The following is a 19,864-nucleotide window of genomic DNA, read 5'->3' as shown; positions in this document are numbered from 1 at the left end:
CAAGCTCTTGGAATCTGAAAATGTGCCTTTCATATATCAGTTAAATATAATACACCATAAATCAACTTGAATTATGAATGTTTACATTTGAATTTTTTTTCACACTATAACAAATCCATCCAATGTTGATACAGAAGTCCATGTTTCAGTGTATTACATCCTAACCAATCAAAAAATATTTACTTTCCTGTTAACTCATACATCTGTATTTCTGAATTAAAAAACTGCTTCAGCACTCACCTAATCAATGGTTTATCCAGAAACACTCTCAAATGGGTCCCATTCTTATTCAAAAATATGTTTTCAAAATTACCTTTAATAAGATATATCTCCAGTAGGCAACCAACTATGTTATCTTTCTATAAATTCCTAAACTTTTCTTTCAATTTCTAAACTCATCTCAGTTGGTACCTTTTTCTGTTTGTGTGGCTCAGACTGTAAAGCATCTGTCTACAATGCGGGAGACCCGGGTTCGATCCCTGGGTCGGGAAGATCCTCTGGAGAAGGAAATGGCAATCCACTCCAGTACTGTTGCCTGGAAAATCCCATGGACAGAGGAGCTTGGTAGGCTACAGTCCATGGGGTCGCAAAGAGTCGGACACGACTGAACGACTTGACTGACTGACTGATGTGCTATGCTAAAACATTAGATATCTTTTAATGTTATGTGTTATGTGCTAAGTATAACTATGTTATACTTCTATGTAATGAACATAAAACACAAATGAAATATTCATAAGATTGTCAGATTGGCATAAATAAATGTCTAAGATACAGTAAATTTGTACAGATATTTTCCAGTTTCTCTTTTAGATATAAAGGTGTCTCTTTTTTCATTTGTTTGTTTTTTCACATATTCTTTACTTCAGCATTTTAGGAATCAGTGAACTAAAATGGACTGGAATTAGTGAATTTAACTCAGATGACCATTATATCTAAAACTGTGGGTAAGAATCCTTTAGAAGAAACAGAGTACCAATCATAGTCAACAAAAGAGTCTGAAGTGCAGTACTTGGATGCAATCTGAAAAACGATAGAATCATCTCTGTTTGTTTCCAAGGCAAACCATTCAATATCACAGTAATATAAGTCTATACCCCAATCACTAATGCTGAAGAAGCTGAACAGTTCAATGAAGAACCACAAGACCCTTGAGAACAAACAAACACCCCCAAAAGATGTCCTTTTCATTATAGGGGACTGGAATGCAAAAGTAGGAAGTCAATAAATACCTGGAGTAACGGGCAAATTTGACCTTGAAGTACGGAATGAAGCAGGGCGAAGGTTAACAGAGTTTTCCAAGAGAATGCACTGGTCATAGCAAATACCCTCTTCCAACAACACAAGAGAAGACTACACATGGTCATCACCAGAAGGCCAATACCAAAATCAGATTGATTATATTCTTTGCAGCCAAGGAAGAAGCTCTATACAGTAAGCAAAAATGAGGCTGGAAGCTGACTGTGGCTGAGATTATGAACTCCCTATTGCCAAATTCAGATTTAATTAAAGAAAGCAGGGAAAACCACTAGACCATTCAGGTATGACCTAAATCAAATCCCTTACGATTATACCCTGGAAGTGACAAATAGTTTCAAGGGAATAGATCTGATAGAGTGCTTAAAGAACCATGGACGGAGTTCATGACATTGTACAGGAGGCAGGATCAAGACTATCCCCAAGAAAAAGAAATGCAAAATGGCAAAATGGTTGACTGAGGAAGCCTTACAAATAGCTGAGAAAAGAAGAGACACTAAAGATAAAGAAGAAAAGGAAAGATATACCCATTTGACTGCAGAGTTCCAAAGAATAGCAAGGAAAGATAAGAAAACCTTCCTCAGTGATCAATGCAAAGATATAGAGGAAAACAATAGAATGGGAAAGACTAGAGATCTCTTCAAGAAACCTAGAGATACCAACGGAATATTTCATGCAAAGATGGGCACAATTAAGGACAGAAAAACTATCTTCAAAAAAAAAAAAAAAAGATCTTCAGGACCCATATAATCATGATGGTGTGATCACTCACCTAGAACCAGACATCCTGAAATACAGTCAAGTGGGCCTTAGGAAGCATCACTACAAACGAAGCTAGTGGACATGATGGAATTACAGGTGAGCTATTTCAAATCCTAAAAGATGATGCTGTGAAAGTGCTGCACTCAATATGCCAGCAAATTTAGAAAACTCAGCAGTGTTGGCCACAGGATTGGAAAAGGTCAGTTTTCATCCCAATCCCAAAGAAAGTCAATGCCAAAGAATGCTCAAACTACTGCACAATCGCACTCATCTTACCCACTAGTAAAGTAATGCTCAAAATTCTCCAAGCCAGGCTTCAGCAATACATGAACCGTGAACTTCCAGATGTTCAAGCTGGGCTTGGAAAAGCAGGGGAACCAGAGATCAAACTGCCAACATCTGTTGGATCATGGAAAAAGCACGAGAGTTCCAGAAAAACACCTACTTCTTTTTTATTGACTATGGCAAAGCCTTTGACTTTTTGGATCACAACAAACTACGGAAAATTCTTGAAAAGATGGGAATAACCACACCCCCTCACCTCACTTCTGGGAAATCTGTATTCAGGTCAAGAAGCAACAGTTAGAACTGGACATGGAACAGCAGACTGGTTCCAAATCGGGAAAGGAGTACGTCAAGGCTGTATATTGTCATCATGCTTATTTAACTTACATGCAGAGTACATTATGCAAAGTTCTGGGCTGGATGAAGCACAAGCTGAAATCAAGTTTGCTGAGAGAAATATCAATAACTTCAGATATGCAAATGACACCACCCTTATGGCAGAAAGTGAAGAAGAACTAAAGAGCCTCTTGATGAAAGTGAAAGAGGAGAGAGAAGAAGTTGGCTTAGAAGTCAATATTCAGAAAACTAAGATCATGGCATCTGGTCCCATCACATCATGACAAATAGATGGGGAAATAGTGGAAACAGCAAGACTTCGAGTGCAGCCATGAAATTAAAAGACACTTGATCCTTGGAGGAAAACGTATGACCAACCTAGACAGCATATTAAAAAGCAGGGACATTTCCTTTGCCAACAAAGGTCCGTCTAGTCAAAGCTATGGCTTTTCCAGTAGTCATGTATTGGTATGAGAGTTGGAATATAAAGACAGCTGAACACCAAAGAATTGATGCTTTTGAACTGTGATGTTGGAGAAGACTCTTGACAGTCTCTTGGACTACAAGGAGATCCAATCAATCCATCCTAAAGGAAATCAGTCCTGAATATTCATTGGAAGGACTGATGCTGAAGATGAAACTCCAATACTTTGGCCACCTGATGGGAAGAACTGACTCATTGAAAAGATCTTGATTCTGGGAAAGATTGAAAGCAGGAGGAGAAGGGGATGACAGAGGATGAGATGCTTGGATGGCATCTCTGACGGGCTTGACATGAGTTTGAGTAGGCTCCAGGATTTGGTGGTGCAGCAAGCCCTGCATGCTGCAGTCCATGGGGTCACAAATAGTTGGATACAACTGAGCAACTGATCTGCACTGAACTTTAGTTCAGCATTCTTAACCACAGTTCCTAATGTCTTGGGAAGTTTACATGAAAACTGTTAATAAAATTCTAGTAATACAAGATAAGTATTAATGAATGTTCAGGCCTAGGTGAATAATTGCAACCAATTAGTTGAAATTTAAATGATTTAATTTCTTAAAAATGTATTTCTTAAAACTCTACATTTAGTTTTGTATACTATTTAAATGGATTTCTCAGGTGGCCCAGTGTTAAACAAGCTGCCTGCCAATGCAGGCGGTGCAGGAGATCCCAATTCCACGCCTGGGTCAGGAAGACCCCTGGAGTAGGAAATGGTAACCTGTTCCAGTATTCTTGCCTGGAGAATTATGTGTTACAGTGATTGGACATGACTGAGAGCCTAAACACATACACACATGCACATTATTAAATAAAATATGTGTCAAGACTCAGAGATTAGAAAAAGGTGACACAGGATTGCTTTATCCACAGCCTCCATTTTTCCAAAGGAAGGCCCAAACAGACCCATGTTCAACCCCTTCACCTTTTGCCCAAGGGGATCATTAAGCTTTCACAATTAAAGTTTAATTATAATTAAAGCATCTCATTCTTTGAAACAACATTTGTCTGTGGACTTCCCTGGTGCCTGAGATGGTAAAGTGTCTGCTTACAATGCGGGAGACACGGGTTAAGTAGGCCCCACAATTGTAAGAGCCTGCTAAAGGAAAGGACAGCCAATAAGAGATCTATTAAGTAATAATTAAATTAGATTTCAAATTAGTGCCTTTTATATGTGTAGATATCCTATGATTTTATTAAAAATGCATTCCAAAGATAAAATTGCCCAATCTCAGTGAGTCATCCGTTAGAAATTACTGTCATTGCTTCTGGTAGAATTAACCTTTTCTTTTTTATAGCTTCAGCTCCCACTTTTGCACTGAATCAACTGAGGAAAACAATAATTATTCCCAAAGACCAAGAAGTCATCATAGAGTGCAAACCTCAAGGATCTCCAAAACCAACTATCTCTTGGAAGAAGGGAGACAAAGCAGTTAGAGAGAATAAAAGGTTAGAAGTCTATTTCATAATTTAAACTTTTAATATCAGACTTTTCTGAAGTTGCAGATGATACAGACAAAATATATGAGTCTTAACATAATTTTGAGACATATTTCATGAACTGACTGAGCTATGGTTTTGTCTTCATAATGATTAAAAAAAAGATTTATAAAGGAAAGAACAAGTGATCTATAAAGGAAAAAGTTCTATCTCAAAATGGCCATACTTCTTTGTTTTTGTGGTATTTCAGCACCAACTGGGAATTTCACCAGCTTACAAAGAAAGCAAACACTTTCATTCAGTTAGTTAATTTTTCATTTTGGGTCTCCAGGTTTAAGGACCCACAAGTTATCTATGATAATTTTTAGATGATGCATTCTCATTTCAATGTTAGTATTAAAAATAATATAAACATATTCTTGATATCCTGGGTAATTCCTTTATTACAGAATACTGCCAAGCGAAATTTGCATCTAAATTTTCATTTTTCCTTTAATTATGTTAATGAAAAATACTACAGAATTATGTCAGTTGCTATATGCAAATGAGGAATGTACAGAGAACTTTCTACCATATAAAAGTCTGTCGTTGATACTTAAAGTCAAAGCAGAGGATAGAACTAGAAATGGGGAAAAATGCTGAGAGCATCACGTAGTTGCACAACAGTCTACGTACGACAAATTCAAAAGTCCCATGCATTACCAGTCATTATTATCTGGTGTTGCAAATGGTGGTTTAATAAAATATTATCCTCTATTATGTTAAAATAATGTTGTATATGTTGTTTAAGGTTATGTTTTTTATTTGATCTATAAAAATAAGGAGTTTATGTTTTGATTTATGTTTTGGGCTCAGTAAACATATAGCTACAATAATTTAAGTCAGCATTAGAGCCCATTTAAACAATTCCTTAAGTAATTTTGGAATATTTTGACATATTTGAAAGATATCTTTGGAATATATGCTTTTCCCATTCAAGTCTGAGAAATATTTTAAATTGCATGTCTCTAATGAAATAATTTATGAATGATTGGATTATGGTCAGGTCCAAGGATCTATGCTGCCTAGAATTGATATGGATTATCACAGTCATTGGGTTTCCCAGGTAGCACCAGTGGTAAGGAATCCATCTGCAATGCAAGAGATACGGGTTTGATCCCTGGGTTGAGACAATCCCCTGGAGGAGGGCATGGCAGCCATCTCAAATATTCTTGCCTGGAGAATCCCATGGACAGAGGAGCCTGGGGGGCTATGGTACATAGGGTCACAGAGAGTTGAATATGATTGAAGTGACTTATCTCTCACATCATGGATATTTTGTTTAAAAAAAAAAACTATTTCTTAGTGCAAGTGAGATTGGGAAGCAAATTACAAGCTGTAAATTCAGTGTTGCATTTGGTTGAATTGTATATAGTTGAAATGAATTTTTAATGATTGTTGCTCAGAAATATGAAAAAAACAAACAAAAAGAAAACAAAGAAACAAAAACCTCACACAAACCTTTCATTATAACAGAAGACAATGAATTTGTAGTATCCTAGTAAGAACATATACTTAACATTGCGTCAGTTCAGTTAAGTCGCTCAGTCGTGTCCAACACTTTGCAACCCCATGAATCGCAGCATGCCAGGTCTTCCTGTCCATCACCATCTCCTGGAGTTCAGTCAAACTCATGTCCATCGAGTTGGGGATGCCATCCAGCCATCTCATCCTCTGTTGTCCCCTTCTCCTCCTGCCCCCAATCTCTCCCAGCATCAGAGCCTTTTCCAATGACTCAACTCTTCGCATGAGGTGGCCCAAGTATTGGAGTTTCAGCTTCAGCATCATTCCTTCCAAAGAACACCCAGGGCTGATCTTTAGAATGGACTGGTTGGATCTCTTTGCAGTCCAAGGGACTCTCAAGAACCATCTCCAACAACACAGTTCAAAAGCATCAACTCTTTGGCACTCAGCTTTCTTCACAGTCCAACTGTCACAACCATACATAACCATTGGAAAATCCATAGCCTTGACTAGACGGACCTTAGCTGCAAAGTAATGTCTCTGCTTTTGAATATGCTATCTAGGTTGGTCATAACTTTCCTTCCAAGGAGTAAGTGTCTTTTAATTTCATGGCTGCAATCACCATCTGCAGTGATTTTGGAGCCCAAAAATATAAAGTCTGACACTGTTTCCACTGTTTCCCCATCTATTTGCCATGAAGTGATGGGACCAGATGCCATGATCTTCGTTTTCTGAATGTTGAGCTTTAAGTGAACTTTTTCACTCTCCTCTTTCACTTTCAAGAGGCTTTTTAGTTCCTCTTCACTTTGTGCCATAAGGGTGGTGTCATTTGCATATCTGAGGTTATTGATATTTCTCCCAGCAATCTTGATTCCAGCTTGTGCTTCTTCCAGCCCAGTGTTTCTCATGATGTACTCTGCATATAAGTTAAATAAGCAGGGTGACAATATACAGCCTTGATGTACTCCTTTCCTATTTGGATCCAGTCTGTTGTTCCATGTCTAGTTCAAACTGTTGCTTCCTGATCTGCACATAGGTTTCTCAAGAGGCAGGTCAGGTGGTCTGGTATTCATCTCTTTCAGAGTTTTCCACAGTTTATTGTGATCCACACAGTCAAAGGTTTTGGCATAGTCAATAAAGCAGATCATTTTTTTCAACATATTCAATTTTCTCGTAATATCATCAAAATATATATGTCATATTAATATAAACCATTCCATTTGAAATGCATTACTTTGTTTTATGTTTGGAAACAACTTGTGAGCCTTGCCTTATTTATTTAAGTTCACCTTAGAATGTCCCTCATGATATTTGTAGATATCACATTGTTTTTAATAAGCATGGTGCTATCTCTTTTGTCAAATCAAAAGTACTGAAAGAGGAATGGGATTATGAATTTCTATTACAAAAATATGAGTTTAATAAACTTTTTATTTTACAGAAGTCAAAATGCATAGTTGTGAATTTTCCATTTTTCTTGCTCCCTTTTCTATTTACTGCTAACTCCTTGGTTAACAGTGAAATACAATGGTATCATACTAAGATCACTAAAATTTTCCATATTTCAATACCTCTGGTCAAAATGCTATTTAGCAATAATATTGAAAGGTGTTTTTATTTAAGTAAAAGTAAGATTTGGACACAATTAGTTAACATTTTGTTACCCTGAACTATATGTTTAAATCTGTAAATTTGTTTACTTTAATAACAAATATCAAAGATAATAGTGTATTTTTATTCTTAAAAATTGACAGGCACACTTGCAAAATATAACTTACTAACATTTTCAGCAGTGTTGAGTTTCACTAAGACTACAATCTCAAGTTCATTTCAGTTCAGTTCAGTCTCTCAGTCGTGTCTCACTCTGCGACCCCTTGAATCCAAGCAGGCCAGGCCTCCCTGTCCATCACCAACTCCCAGAGTTCACTCAAACACACATCCATCAAATCGGTGATGCCATCCAGCAATCTCATCCTCTATCGTCTTCTTCTCCTCCTGCCCCCAATCCCTCCCAGCATCAGGGTCTTTTCCAATGAGTCAACTCTTCACATGAGGTGGCCAAAGTACTGGAGTTTCAGCTTTAGCATCATTCCTTGCAAAGAACACCCAGGGCTGATCTCCTTTAGAATGGACTGGTTGGACCTCCTTGCAGTCCAAGGGACTCTCAAGACTCTTCTCCAACACCACAGTTCAAAAGCATCAATTCTTCGGTGCTCAGCTTTCTTCACAATCCAACTCTCACATCCATACATGATGACTGGAGAAACCATAGCCTTGACTAGACGGACCTTTCTTCGCAAAGTAATGTCTCTGCTTTTGAATATGCTATCTAGATTGGTCATAACTTTTCTTTCAAAGAGTAGGCATCTTTTAATTTCATGGCTGCAGTCACCATATGAGGTGATTTTGGAGCCCCCCAAAATAAAAAGTCAGCCACTGTTTCCACTGTTTCCCCATCTATTTCCCATGAAGTGATGGGACCAGATTCCATGATCTTCATTTTCTGACTGTTGAGCTTTAAGCCAACTTTTTCACTCTCCTCTTTCACTTCCTTTTTTTAGTTCTTTTTTAAATTTTTATTTATTTTACTTTATTTTACTTTACGATACTGTATTGGTTTTGCCATACATCAACATGAATCTGCCACAGGTGTACACGTGTTACTCTTTCACTTTCATCAAGAGGCTTTTTAGTTCCTCTTCACTTTCTGCCATAAGGGTGGTGTCATCTGCATATCTGAGGTTATTGATGTTTTCCCCGGCAATCTTGATTCCAGCTTGTGCTTCTTCTAGCCCAGGGTTTCTCATGATGTACTCTGAATATAAGTTAAATAAGCAGGATGACAATATACAGCCTTGATGTACTCCTTTTTATATTTGGAACCAGTCTGTTGTTCCATGTCCAGTTCTAACTGTTGCTTCCAGACCTGCATATAGGTTTCTCAAGAGGCAGGTCAGGTGGTCTGGTATTCCCATCTCTTTCAGAATTTTCCAGTTTATTGTGATCCACACAGGCAAAGGCTTTGGTATAGTTAATAAAGCAGAAATAGATGTTTTTCTGGAACTCTCTTGCTTTTTCCATGATCCAGCTGATGTTGGCAATTTGATCTCTGATCCTCTGCCTTTTCTAAGCCAGCTTGAACATCTAGAAGTTCACGGTTCACATATAGCTGAAGCCTGGCTTGGAGAATTTTGAGTATTACTGTAGTGCAGGGGTCATAGGAGACAGGGGTTTGATACCTGGATTGGGAAGATCTCCTGGAGGAGAACATTTCAACCCACTCCAGTATTCTTGCCTGGAGAACCTCCAAGGACAGAGGAGTCTAGTAGGCTACACAGTCCATAGAGTCACATAGAGACTGACAGGATTGAAGATACTTTAACATGCACACATGCATGCAAATTTTAAAATGTAAGAAAGAATAACTAGGACATAACATGAATTTAGAAGAAATATGATTAACAAATAAGTTATACATAAAAAATATTTCATTCATTTGGCCCTAAGTGATACAACTAAAATATGTAAGAAAATGGATTATGTCAGAGTTTATGAGTTGTTTATAGTCATTTTTTTATAAGAATAAATTGTCTATATCAGGAAATGATTGGTATGAACTGCTGCTCAAACAGTAAATCATATTATTGCTAATAATGATGATGATTGCTTTTAAGTCTGTAGCATTTATAATTTACAGAGCAGTTTAACATTGTGGGTAACAGTAAAACTCAGTGTGTAAAGTGGGAAGATGATGAGTTTTCAGCAGGTTACTTAATTTTCTTATAAAATTAGGATCTAAAATAATAAGCGTAACTGTTAGGTACTGATAAATAAATGAAATTTTGTGTATAAAATTCATTGGCTGGTATATGGCATTCAGTAAGTGCTCAGTGAATGTTACTGTGTTGATAAAGCTGTTGCTGCTGATGTGGACAGTAGTGGTGGTGGTGGTGATGATGATGGTGTCATTTGAACTTTTGAATCTTTGGATACTGGTCTTAATTTTTGTTATCAGTAGTTCTGAAAAAATTTAACACTTTCCTATCCTTTCTCCAATAATTAGGGGAAACATACATAAATTAAGTTATTATCTGGCATTTAAAAAGCCTTTAGTGCCTTCCATATGATAAATTTGCTAATCTATGTTAGCATTCTTTATCCATCAGACTCCAAACCTACACTTCTTGGCATTTTTCATGGTGTGGCCATTCTCACCAACCTTACCTATTCTTGGTTCAATATTATTAGGATAGTTTTTAAACTAGTAAGCTCAATAGTTACCTGTTCTGTGATCAGTATCATAGGCCATGTTAATATACATGTAATGAATATACATAGAGAGTAATGGAAATAGAGAGGAAGATTTTTAAACTATATATATATATATGTTTTTTTATGGAATCTCTAGGTTTTGTCCCATTGCTTTAAAAAGTCACCAGCACATGTCCACTTAAGTTCCTTTATCAATCATGTCCATTTTCATACTGAAACTAATTTGTTCCAGGAATACTAAGACATGAAACAGTCCATAGGGATTTTCTCCTCTAGTGTACTTTCATTCAGAATGTTCTGCTCATCAAACGCATATTAGATTTTCACTTCAGCTCATTATTTCCATTACTTGGCCATTAACTTCTGTTAAAATATAATCACCCAGAGGCACTCCAGCAGTGCACAAATATTAAGCCTTCATTATTCCATGTTCATTTTCTGTATTTTTGGTGGGCAAAGACAATCTTGGCTGAAATGAAGAATACATTGCTTTTGCAAAGGCACACGTTTTTTGTTTCTTCTCCATCTGCATATATTAAAACTGTTATCGAAACCCATAAAATATGTCTTATATGTTTTAAAAATTGTTCACAATTATTGTAATAAGTACCAATTTTCATTTCTAGACCAAGGAGGGTGGGTACCAGTTACAGAGAAAATGAACTATAATTCAGATGGGTCCTAAGGAAACCCTGTATCCCAAAGTATAAAAAGTATCCTATGGAGGGGTAGTATTATAGTATATATTTTTTTCTTTTATGAGACTATAATCTAAGTAAAGACTTGCTGAGACTCTTTTGTAATAATCCCCTCCTCACCAAAGGAGCTTCAGAACAGCGAAGTTTCCAACTCACTCATTTAACACGCACAGAAAATTGCACTTGAAGTGCCCATTAGTTGACTTCTGGTGGGAATTCATGTTGTGTTTATTAGGCAACAATGATCAGGCTCACATACTGACTCACAGACATATGGAAAAATATATTCTTAGCACAAGCCCTAAAGGACATTATTACTGAGGGGAAAACAAAGTCTTCTTTTGTTTTCTCAGGAAGAAAAGGAATTCATGGGTATAATTAGGGCCTTGTTTCTGTCCCTCTCTTTCCATCTACATGCTGTGTCTGCTAATGAACAAGCTGTTTTGTTGTTTCCTCTGTGACAATGTCTTTTACATATTAAGAACATAAAACAATATAGACCCTGGGTATCTTCTTGTTGTTGTTGTTTTTTTTTCCAGAGTCTAAGAAATTGTAAATGAGAGAAAATGAGCATTCATATATCAATAATATATTAGTTGACTTCCTTTGTAAATTAAAATCTATGCTTTCAAAGGAAATAAAATAATCTTTGGGAAGCAAGGTTTGATAGCTACTTTCATAAGATGTAATACTTGTGAATTGCTTACAATACACAATATGTTATCTGCCACTCGTGGATGGGGATGCTATTCCAGAGGTCCACTGAACTGAAGGGGGTTAGGAGGAGATGCCCTTATACTCCTTATGGTGGGTTTAGGATGCCGACATCCTGGTCTTAAAAACTAACTGCACAAGGGTCTTCCTGATTAACCTTCTCTTTAAAATCTTCCCAAAACACAAAAGAGGAAAAAATGCAAAGTCATAGGACCATTGGAAATTAAGCAATGTAGAGAAACACATTTTTGGCCTCTAGGAAGAATCGGGTAAAAATAGGCTCAATTAAGAAATAATCAAAAGACTGTTCAATCCTAGACCTAAAATAGGCTCAATTAAGAAATAATCAAAAGACTGTTCAATCCTAGACCTTTGAAACTACAACTAAATTAAGATATGAAGGGAACAAGGAATCGTCTGCTACCTTCTAATTTGTGTCCATACATATTAAATTCAGAATTTGGACCTCATTACAAATTGACTTGAATCCTTCTACTACACAGAAGCTACTCTTTAAGGTGGGAAGAAGTTTCTATCCCTACTCCCTCCCATCAACACCAATCCAGGATAAGTTTTGGGATCATGAAGCCATCAAGGGGCTGGGAAAGGATATAAATTTTAAGATTTGAAGTTTTTCATAAATGAACAATTTTATTAAATAATATTATAAAGGAAAAATAGTGAAATCCATGAATTCTTGAAATTAGAAAGAATAAAGCAATCAGCTTTTTCCAGGAATCAGTTTACCTGGAAATTGAAATATCATAAGGATGAGAGACTAGGAATCAACAAACATCTTGCCTCTATCCAAATGACTTGTATTAGAGGCCTAGTGAAGCCTAAATATAGTTGACTTGGTCTTGGGCAGCTGACTGGTGTCAAGATTAATATTTGAGGAAGGGACTCAGACACTGATAGAAATACTGAAGGGAGGCAAGAGAAACTAAGAATGTTACCAGTAGACAAAGCCAGGCCTCTGAACATGGAAGCCCCAAAGAGTGAGAAGCAGAGAGATCTGTAAAGTGTAAAAGCTAATTTATAGTCACAAATATGAGAATGAGATGTGAAAACAAACAAATGTAATCAGAATAGCTGACAGAAATAGATCAATATAAGTAGATACCAATTTTATGTCTGTGCCTACATATGGTAGATGCCCCAAATTGTTCACAGAATACCCCTAAGAGGTGGATTATAGGTAATTTGAATTTTGTGCTTTCCTGTACTTTACAAGTTTTATATAATTATTATATACTATTTTCTAATTTATGTACTAGTAAGGAAAGTTAAGGTATAGACTAAAAAATTTGTAGGAGTAAATTTCTTAAAATCGCATATATCTCTAATCATTTAATTCAAATAGATTTGAGTTGGACATATAAAAAGGTAAGGACATTCTTATCCATCCTGCTATAATTTTTACATCTTTAAGGAGAGTATCTACTTGGTTTTGAAAATAATTTGAATTGCTCGCCCTAGTCTTTTAGAGATGTATTCTAGAAAAATTGGTATGATTGGCACCCAAGATTTATGTTAGTCCAATTTGAACAGATCTCTCTTATTCTACTGTCCTTTCAATCAACTGACCAATTGAGCAAAACTTCAATCAATAGAAAATGAAATTTTCAATCCAATTTAAGAATGAATTTAACATTTTTCCTGGGTTTCCTTCTTTTAAAAAAAAAAAATTCCCCCTACTCTCCCATAAAAGCCATGGTTTTCCCCATTGCCAGAGGAATATTCTCAAAGCACAGTTTTGAAGATGTCATACACATGCTGAAATTGCTGATAATCTTCTACTGAATACAATAATAATCCATGAGTATATTTGAAGTTCTCCACATTTTCCACATTTTTTTGTTAGTCCATCTAATAGATATAAAGAGGAAATCTATGAAATTTCTATTTTGTCACTTAAAAATGAATGAAGAGCAAGTATTTCATATGGGTTACACTAATATTTAAACATACCTGCATGCTATAATGCTTGATTCTAGGAATGGAGTTGTGACTAGAATGTGCAGTGTACCTACCTACATGACGTTCAGAATCTACTCCTGTCTTAAAACTGTTCAACTATCTTTCACTCTCCGTGTATCTATACCTATTTATTGCTTCTTTATACAAATAAATAAATAAATAAATAAATAAATAAATAAATAAATAAAAAGAAAAAACAAACTCCAAAGTATTTTATCTTTAATTACAATGGACTCTCACAATTCCCCAAATTAGACTCTTTATATTCTCACCTTGCATCCTTTACTCAAACGTTTCCCTTTTGCTCCTCTACTTCCTTGTAACATACTGGTAAACCTCAACACCTAAATCAAACCCCTTATGATTATACAGTGAAAGTGAGAAATATATTTAAGGGGCTAGATCTGATAGACAGAGTGCCTGATGAACTATGGATGGAGGTTTCTAACATTGTACAGGAGACAGGGATCAAGACCATCCCTATGGAAAAGAAATGCAAAAAAGCAAAATGGCTGTCTGGAGAGGCCTTAAAAATAGCTGTGAAAAGAAGAGAGGTGAAAAGCAAAGGAGAAAAGGAAAGATATAACCATCTGAATGCAGAGTTCCAAAGAATACCAAGAAGGGATAAGAAAGCCTTCTTCAGCAATCAATGCAAAGAAATAGAGGAAAACAACAGAATGGGGAAGATTAGAGATCTCTTCAAGAAAATTAGAGATACGAAGGGAACATTTCATGCAAAGATGGGCTCGATAAAGGACAGAAATGGTATGGACCTAACAGAAGCAGAAGATATTAAGAAGAGGTGGCAAGAATACACAGAAGAACTGTACACAAAAGATCTTCATGACTCAGATAATCACAACGGTGTGATCACTCACCAAGAGCCAGGCATCCTGGAATGTGAAGTCAAGTGGGCCTTAGAAAGCATCACTATGAACAAAGCTAGTGGAGGTGATAGAATACTAGTGGAGCTATCTCAAATCCTGAAAGATGATGCTGTGAAAGTGCTGCACTCAATATGGCAGCAAATTTGGAAAATGCAACAGTGGCCACAGGACTGGAAAAGGTCAGTTTGCATTCCAATCCCAAAGAAAGGCAATGCCAAAGAATGCTCAAACTACCACACAATTGAATTCATCTCACACACTAGTGAAGTAATGCTCAAAATTCTCCAAGCCAGGCTTCAGCAATACGTGAACTGTGAACTTCCAGATGTTCAAGCTGGTTTTAGAAAAGGCAGAGGAACCAGAGATCAAATTGCCAACATCCGCTGGATCATGGAAAAAGCAAGAGAGTTCCAGAAAAACATCTATTTCTGCTTTATTGACTATGCCAAACCCTTTGAGTGTGTGGATCACAATAAACTGTGGAAAATTCTGAAAGAGATGGGAACACTAGACCTCCTGACCTGCCTCTTGAGAAATCTGTTTGCAGGTCAGGAAGCAACAGTTAGAACTAGACATGCAGACTGGTTCCAAATAGGAAAAGGAGTACATCAAGGCTATATATTGTCACCCTGCTTATATAATTTATATGCAGAGTACATCATGAGAAACGCTGGACTGGAAGAAGCACAAGCTGGAATCAAGATTGCCAGGAGAAATATCAATAACCTCAGATATGCAGATGACACCACTCTTATAGCAGAAAGTGAAGAGGAACTAAAAAGCCTCTTAATGAAAGTGAAAGAGGAGAGTGGGAAAATTGGCTTAAAGCTCAACACTCAGAAAACAAAGATCATGGCATCTTGTCCCATCACTTCATGGGAAATAGATGGGGAAACAGTGGAAACAGTGTCAGACTTTATTTTTCTGGGCTCCAAAATCACTGCAGATGGTGACTGCAGCCATGAAATTAAAAGACACCTACTCCTTGGAAGGAAAGTTATGATCAACCTAGATAGCATATTGAAGAGCAGAGATATTACTTTGCCAACAAAGGTCCGTCTAGTCAAGGCTATGGTTTTTCCTGTGGTCATGTATGGATGTGAGAGTTGGACTGTGAAGAAAGCTGAGCACTGAAGAATTGATGCTTTTGAACTGTGGTGCTGGAGAAGACTCTTGAGAGTCCCTTTGACTGCAAGGAGATCCAACCAGTCCATTCTGAAGGAGATCTGTCGTGGGTGTTCATGGAAGGACTGATGCTGAAGCTGAAACTCCAATACTTTTGCCACGTCATGTGAAAAGTTGACTCATTGGAAAAGACCCTGATGCTGGGAGGGACTGGGGGCAGGAGGAGAAGGGAACGACAGAGAATGAGATGGCTGGATGGCATCACCGACTCGCTGGACATGAGTTTGGGTGAAGTCCGGGTGTTGGTGATGGACAAGGACACCTGGCGTGCTGCGATTGATGGAGTTGCAACGATTTGGACACGACTGAGAGACCGAACTGAACTGACTGAACTGAAACCTCAATAACATTTGAAATCCTAACTCAAGACGAAGAACAGTCTTCTTATGCTTTCCTAGCATTGGAAATGTATCAAGAACTGTAGTTAGTAAAAATTTCAGTAAATGATTTAGCTCAACTTCTTTTAATTTAATTTATAGTATGAACAAATTCACAACCCTTTGATTTAGATATTGTCACTGCTGATATACCAATTTTGCAATTTAAAGAGATTAAGTGAGATTAAGATTAATCATCATAATGCTGAGCTTTAAAGTCAAGTATTATACTTGTCAATGATTCCATGATAATCTTAGCAATCAGATTGTCTGGCATTGATGTTGGGTTTCAATCTACATGGAGAATAGTGATAGAACTTCCTTCAGTGTCCATGATGTTTCTGATAATTCAAATTCATCTTCCCTGTCTGTACTCAAAACATGCAAGACCAACTTCATAGGCAGTTTTCTCTCTCTGTCTCTCTCTCTCACACACACACTCACACACAAATGTTAAGAAAATCCTCCAAATAAAGATCTAAATTTAAATCTAATTTTCCTTAAAAAAAAAATCTTGGAACCAAACTGAAAACTGAGACACAGTGGTCAAAATATCATCTTGATTTTAATTTTCTCTTTCTTCATCTTACTTTATGATAAACTAGACTTATCATTGTGGCTCAGCAGGTAAAGAATCCACCTGCAAAGAGGGACACCTGGGTTCCATCCCTGGGTTGGAAGATCCCCTGGAGAAGGGAAAAGCTACCCACTCCAGTATTCTGGCCTGGAGAAGTCCATGGACTCTATAGTCAATGGGGTTGCAGAGTAGGACACAACTGAGCAACTTTCACTTTTTGGCTTCCCTTGTAACTCAGTTGGTAAAGAATCTGCCTGCAGTGAAGGAGATGAGACCCCAGTTTGATACCTGGGTCAGCAAGATTCCCTGGAGAAGGAAATGGCAACCAACTGCAGTATTCTTGACTGGAGAATCCCAGGGACACAGGAGCCTGGCAGGCTACAGTCCATGGGGTCACAAGACTTAGACATGACTTAGTGACTATTCCACCAAGATTACATAGGTATTGATTGACAGTCCAGTTATAAGAAATATTATTTGTTCTTTGGTTTCAGTGACACATTGATCAAATGGTATACAAAAAATAATTCTAAAGATGCCAGCATGTGATGCTTCTGGGCTGTTTTAATATTTTCCCCATTGTAGATCTCCCTTGTTTTAAGGGATATCCAGTGTTTCTAAACTTCATCTTCCTCTGACAATGATTCAACCCTGAGTAATTCAAATTTATTGAGTAACAATATTCTCATACCATGACAAATAGTTGAATGGGAATGGAAAATCAAAAGAATTTTCACATTTTCAAATGATTTGATTTTCAATAGTATGTTTAGATAATATAACAATTATAAATATTCAAATTAATGAGATCCACTAAAAGACAGAAAATATGCATGTAAGAAATCTTCAAATTATTTGTCCCTAATATTTCCCAAAGACGATCACGGGAAATCTAAAGGTTTCTCTTCAAAGGTTGTCAACTTTTTTTTTTTTCCTCCTTTTTATTTTTTAAATTTTTTTAAAATATAAATTTATTTATTTTAATTGGAGGTTAATTACTTTATAATATTTTTTAGAAATTTCACCATTAATTTGTTTCATTTCCACTTTTTTAACAATTACTATATACAAGTGAAGTGTGAAAGAGGGTTAGTCTCTCAGTCATCTCTGACTCTTTGCCACTCCATAGGCTGTAACATCCAGGCTCCTCTGTCCATGGAATTCTTCAGGCAAGAATACTGGAGTGGGTAGCCATTCCCTTCTCCAGGGAATCTTCCTGACCCAGGAATCAAATGTGGGTCTCTTGAATTACAGGCAGATTCTTTATGATCTGAAACACCAGAAAAACCCCAACATTCCTCAGTTCCCAGGGGAGGTAACACTGAGGAAGTCAGTTAATTTAATCTGCAAGTGACAACAAACTAATTCTGGTTCAGTTTTGCAAGGAACTTCTCCAGTTTGTGGCTTTACATCACTATCTAATTCTTAGTTTAATAAATCGTTTATAAATTCTACTTTTAATTATGGTTAATTTACCCTGGTTACTATAAATTGCTGCACAAATTGCCTGGTTATGATCTCCGCATAGGCACAACTTGAACAAATCACTACTTGCTTACAGGATTTTGTTTTCCAAAAGTGCCCCCAGACTACAACTTTCAGCTTAATTTGTCCTTAAGACAAACAACATCTAAAATACTTGGGAATTCAAGCATCTAAGTACATGCTACTGACTGATCCTGCTCCCTCCCCAAGTGACTCTTCAGTGACTATAAAAGAGAAGAGAGAAGATTCCTAGGATGTTCAGAAAAAAAGTATTTTATGATGGACATTTTTACCTTCCTCTGAGAGTTACAGTCATTTCTTTTCAGTTTTGCATAAATCATGATCTAATTTAACTATGGTTGATTCATAATGGGAATTAGTGGGTTGTTTACAAATTAGGGCCTAGACACAATAGTCTTGACAACAATGAAAAACAAGCAGCAGATCATTTCCATAAAAGATAATCTACTCATGATATCATTAGTATGTTTGCATTTCTTTGTTCAAATGACAGAATTATTTATGAGATAGTTGATAGATAGGTACACAAATATAAGCTGATCACTGTGTTCTTAGCTGTATCTCGAGGTTTCAGGGTACCAATTTATTTTTGTTTTTCTCTCCTTTCAGTTAGAGTTAGGAGCTCCACTTCTTTCCCTAAAGGCAAATTGCCTAGACACTGTTTTATTTAATTCAGTTTATTTTAGTGAAAACAAAACTTTGTTCAACATATACTGAATGTAAGACACTATGCCAGGTCATAACAAGCAAGAGAGAATCCCATTCCTCAAGGCAGTACCTATCTAAAGGGCAATAAAATTAACTCATAGATAATTATAATACAGCTATTTAGGGAAATAATAACAGAAATATTAACACATGGTTCTTAATAGATTTTTACATAGGTATTATTAACAGGATTTAATAGATAACAAAATAACTACCTTTATTCAGAATTGGCTCTTTTATATATGCAGTACTTAATATCAATCCTCAGAATAAGGCCCCTTTGTAAGGGACATATAATCAACCTTAACCTTTTAAATGGAGTAATAGGTCACACACATAGCAAGCTACAGAGTGAGAAAGCCCAGTTTTTGTTGGATCCAAGCCACTTCTTTGTGTATTCCACTCTATAAAAAATAACTTTTGAGAATTAAAAAAATAAAAGCAGACAATTAAATCTGGATGGAAAATGAGGGAAATTTTGGATGAACTGGCATTTGAAATAGTCCTTAAATAGGATTTGAGGTAGAATGTGTTCCAGAAAGAATTCAGAATTTGAAAAAACATAGTCATGAATCCAGCACACTTTTGTGAAAGGTAAATACTATTATTTGGCCAAGGAATAGATTATATGTAAAAATTTAACTAAACCATAAAAAAAGAATGAATTTGAGTCATTCCTAGTGTGGTGGATAAACCTGGAGTCCTTATGTAGAGCAAAATCAGAAAGAGAAAAATAAATATCATAAATTAAGGCATATATATGGAATCTAGAAAAATGATAGTGATGAACCCCAGTATTGCAGGGAAGGTATGGAGACACAGATGTAGAGAATGGACTTGCAGACACAGTGGGGCAAGGAGAGAGTGAAAGGAATTGAGAAAGTAGCATCAACATA

At 36.5% G+C, this 19,864-nt stretch overlaps 1 protein-coding gene across 1 annotated transcript in view; it reads left to right on the top strand.

Moving 5' to 3' along the window:
• The window catches only part of CNTN5 (contactin 5), a 650,920-nt gene that overhangs the window by 323,848 nt on the left and 307,208 nt on the right, over window positions 1-19,864 (top strand). Inside the window, exon 10 of the mRNA XM_040257782.1 lies at window positions 4,420-4,570. Coding sequence (XP_040113716.1) covers window positions 4,420-4,570 — 151 coding nt within the window. The remainder of the gene's footprint in view (window positions 1-4,419; window positions 4,571-19,864) is intronic.

Source organism: Oryx dammah, unplaced genomic scaffold, assembly GCF_014754425.2.
Source record: "Oryx dammah isolate SB20612 unplaced genomic scaffold, SCBI_Odam_1.1 HiC_scaffold_17, whole genome shotgun sequence".
Lineage (NCBI taxonomy): Eukaryota > Metazoa > Chordata > Mammalia > Artiodactyla > Bovidae > Oryx > Oryx dammah.
This window is presented reverse-complemented; position numbering and strand designations above follow the sequence as displayed.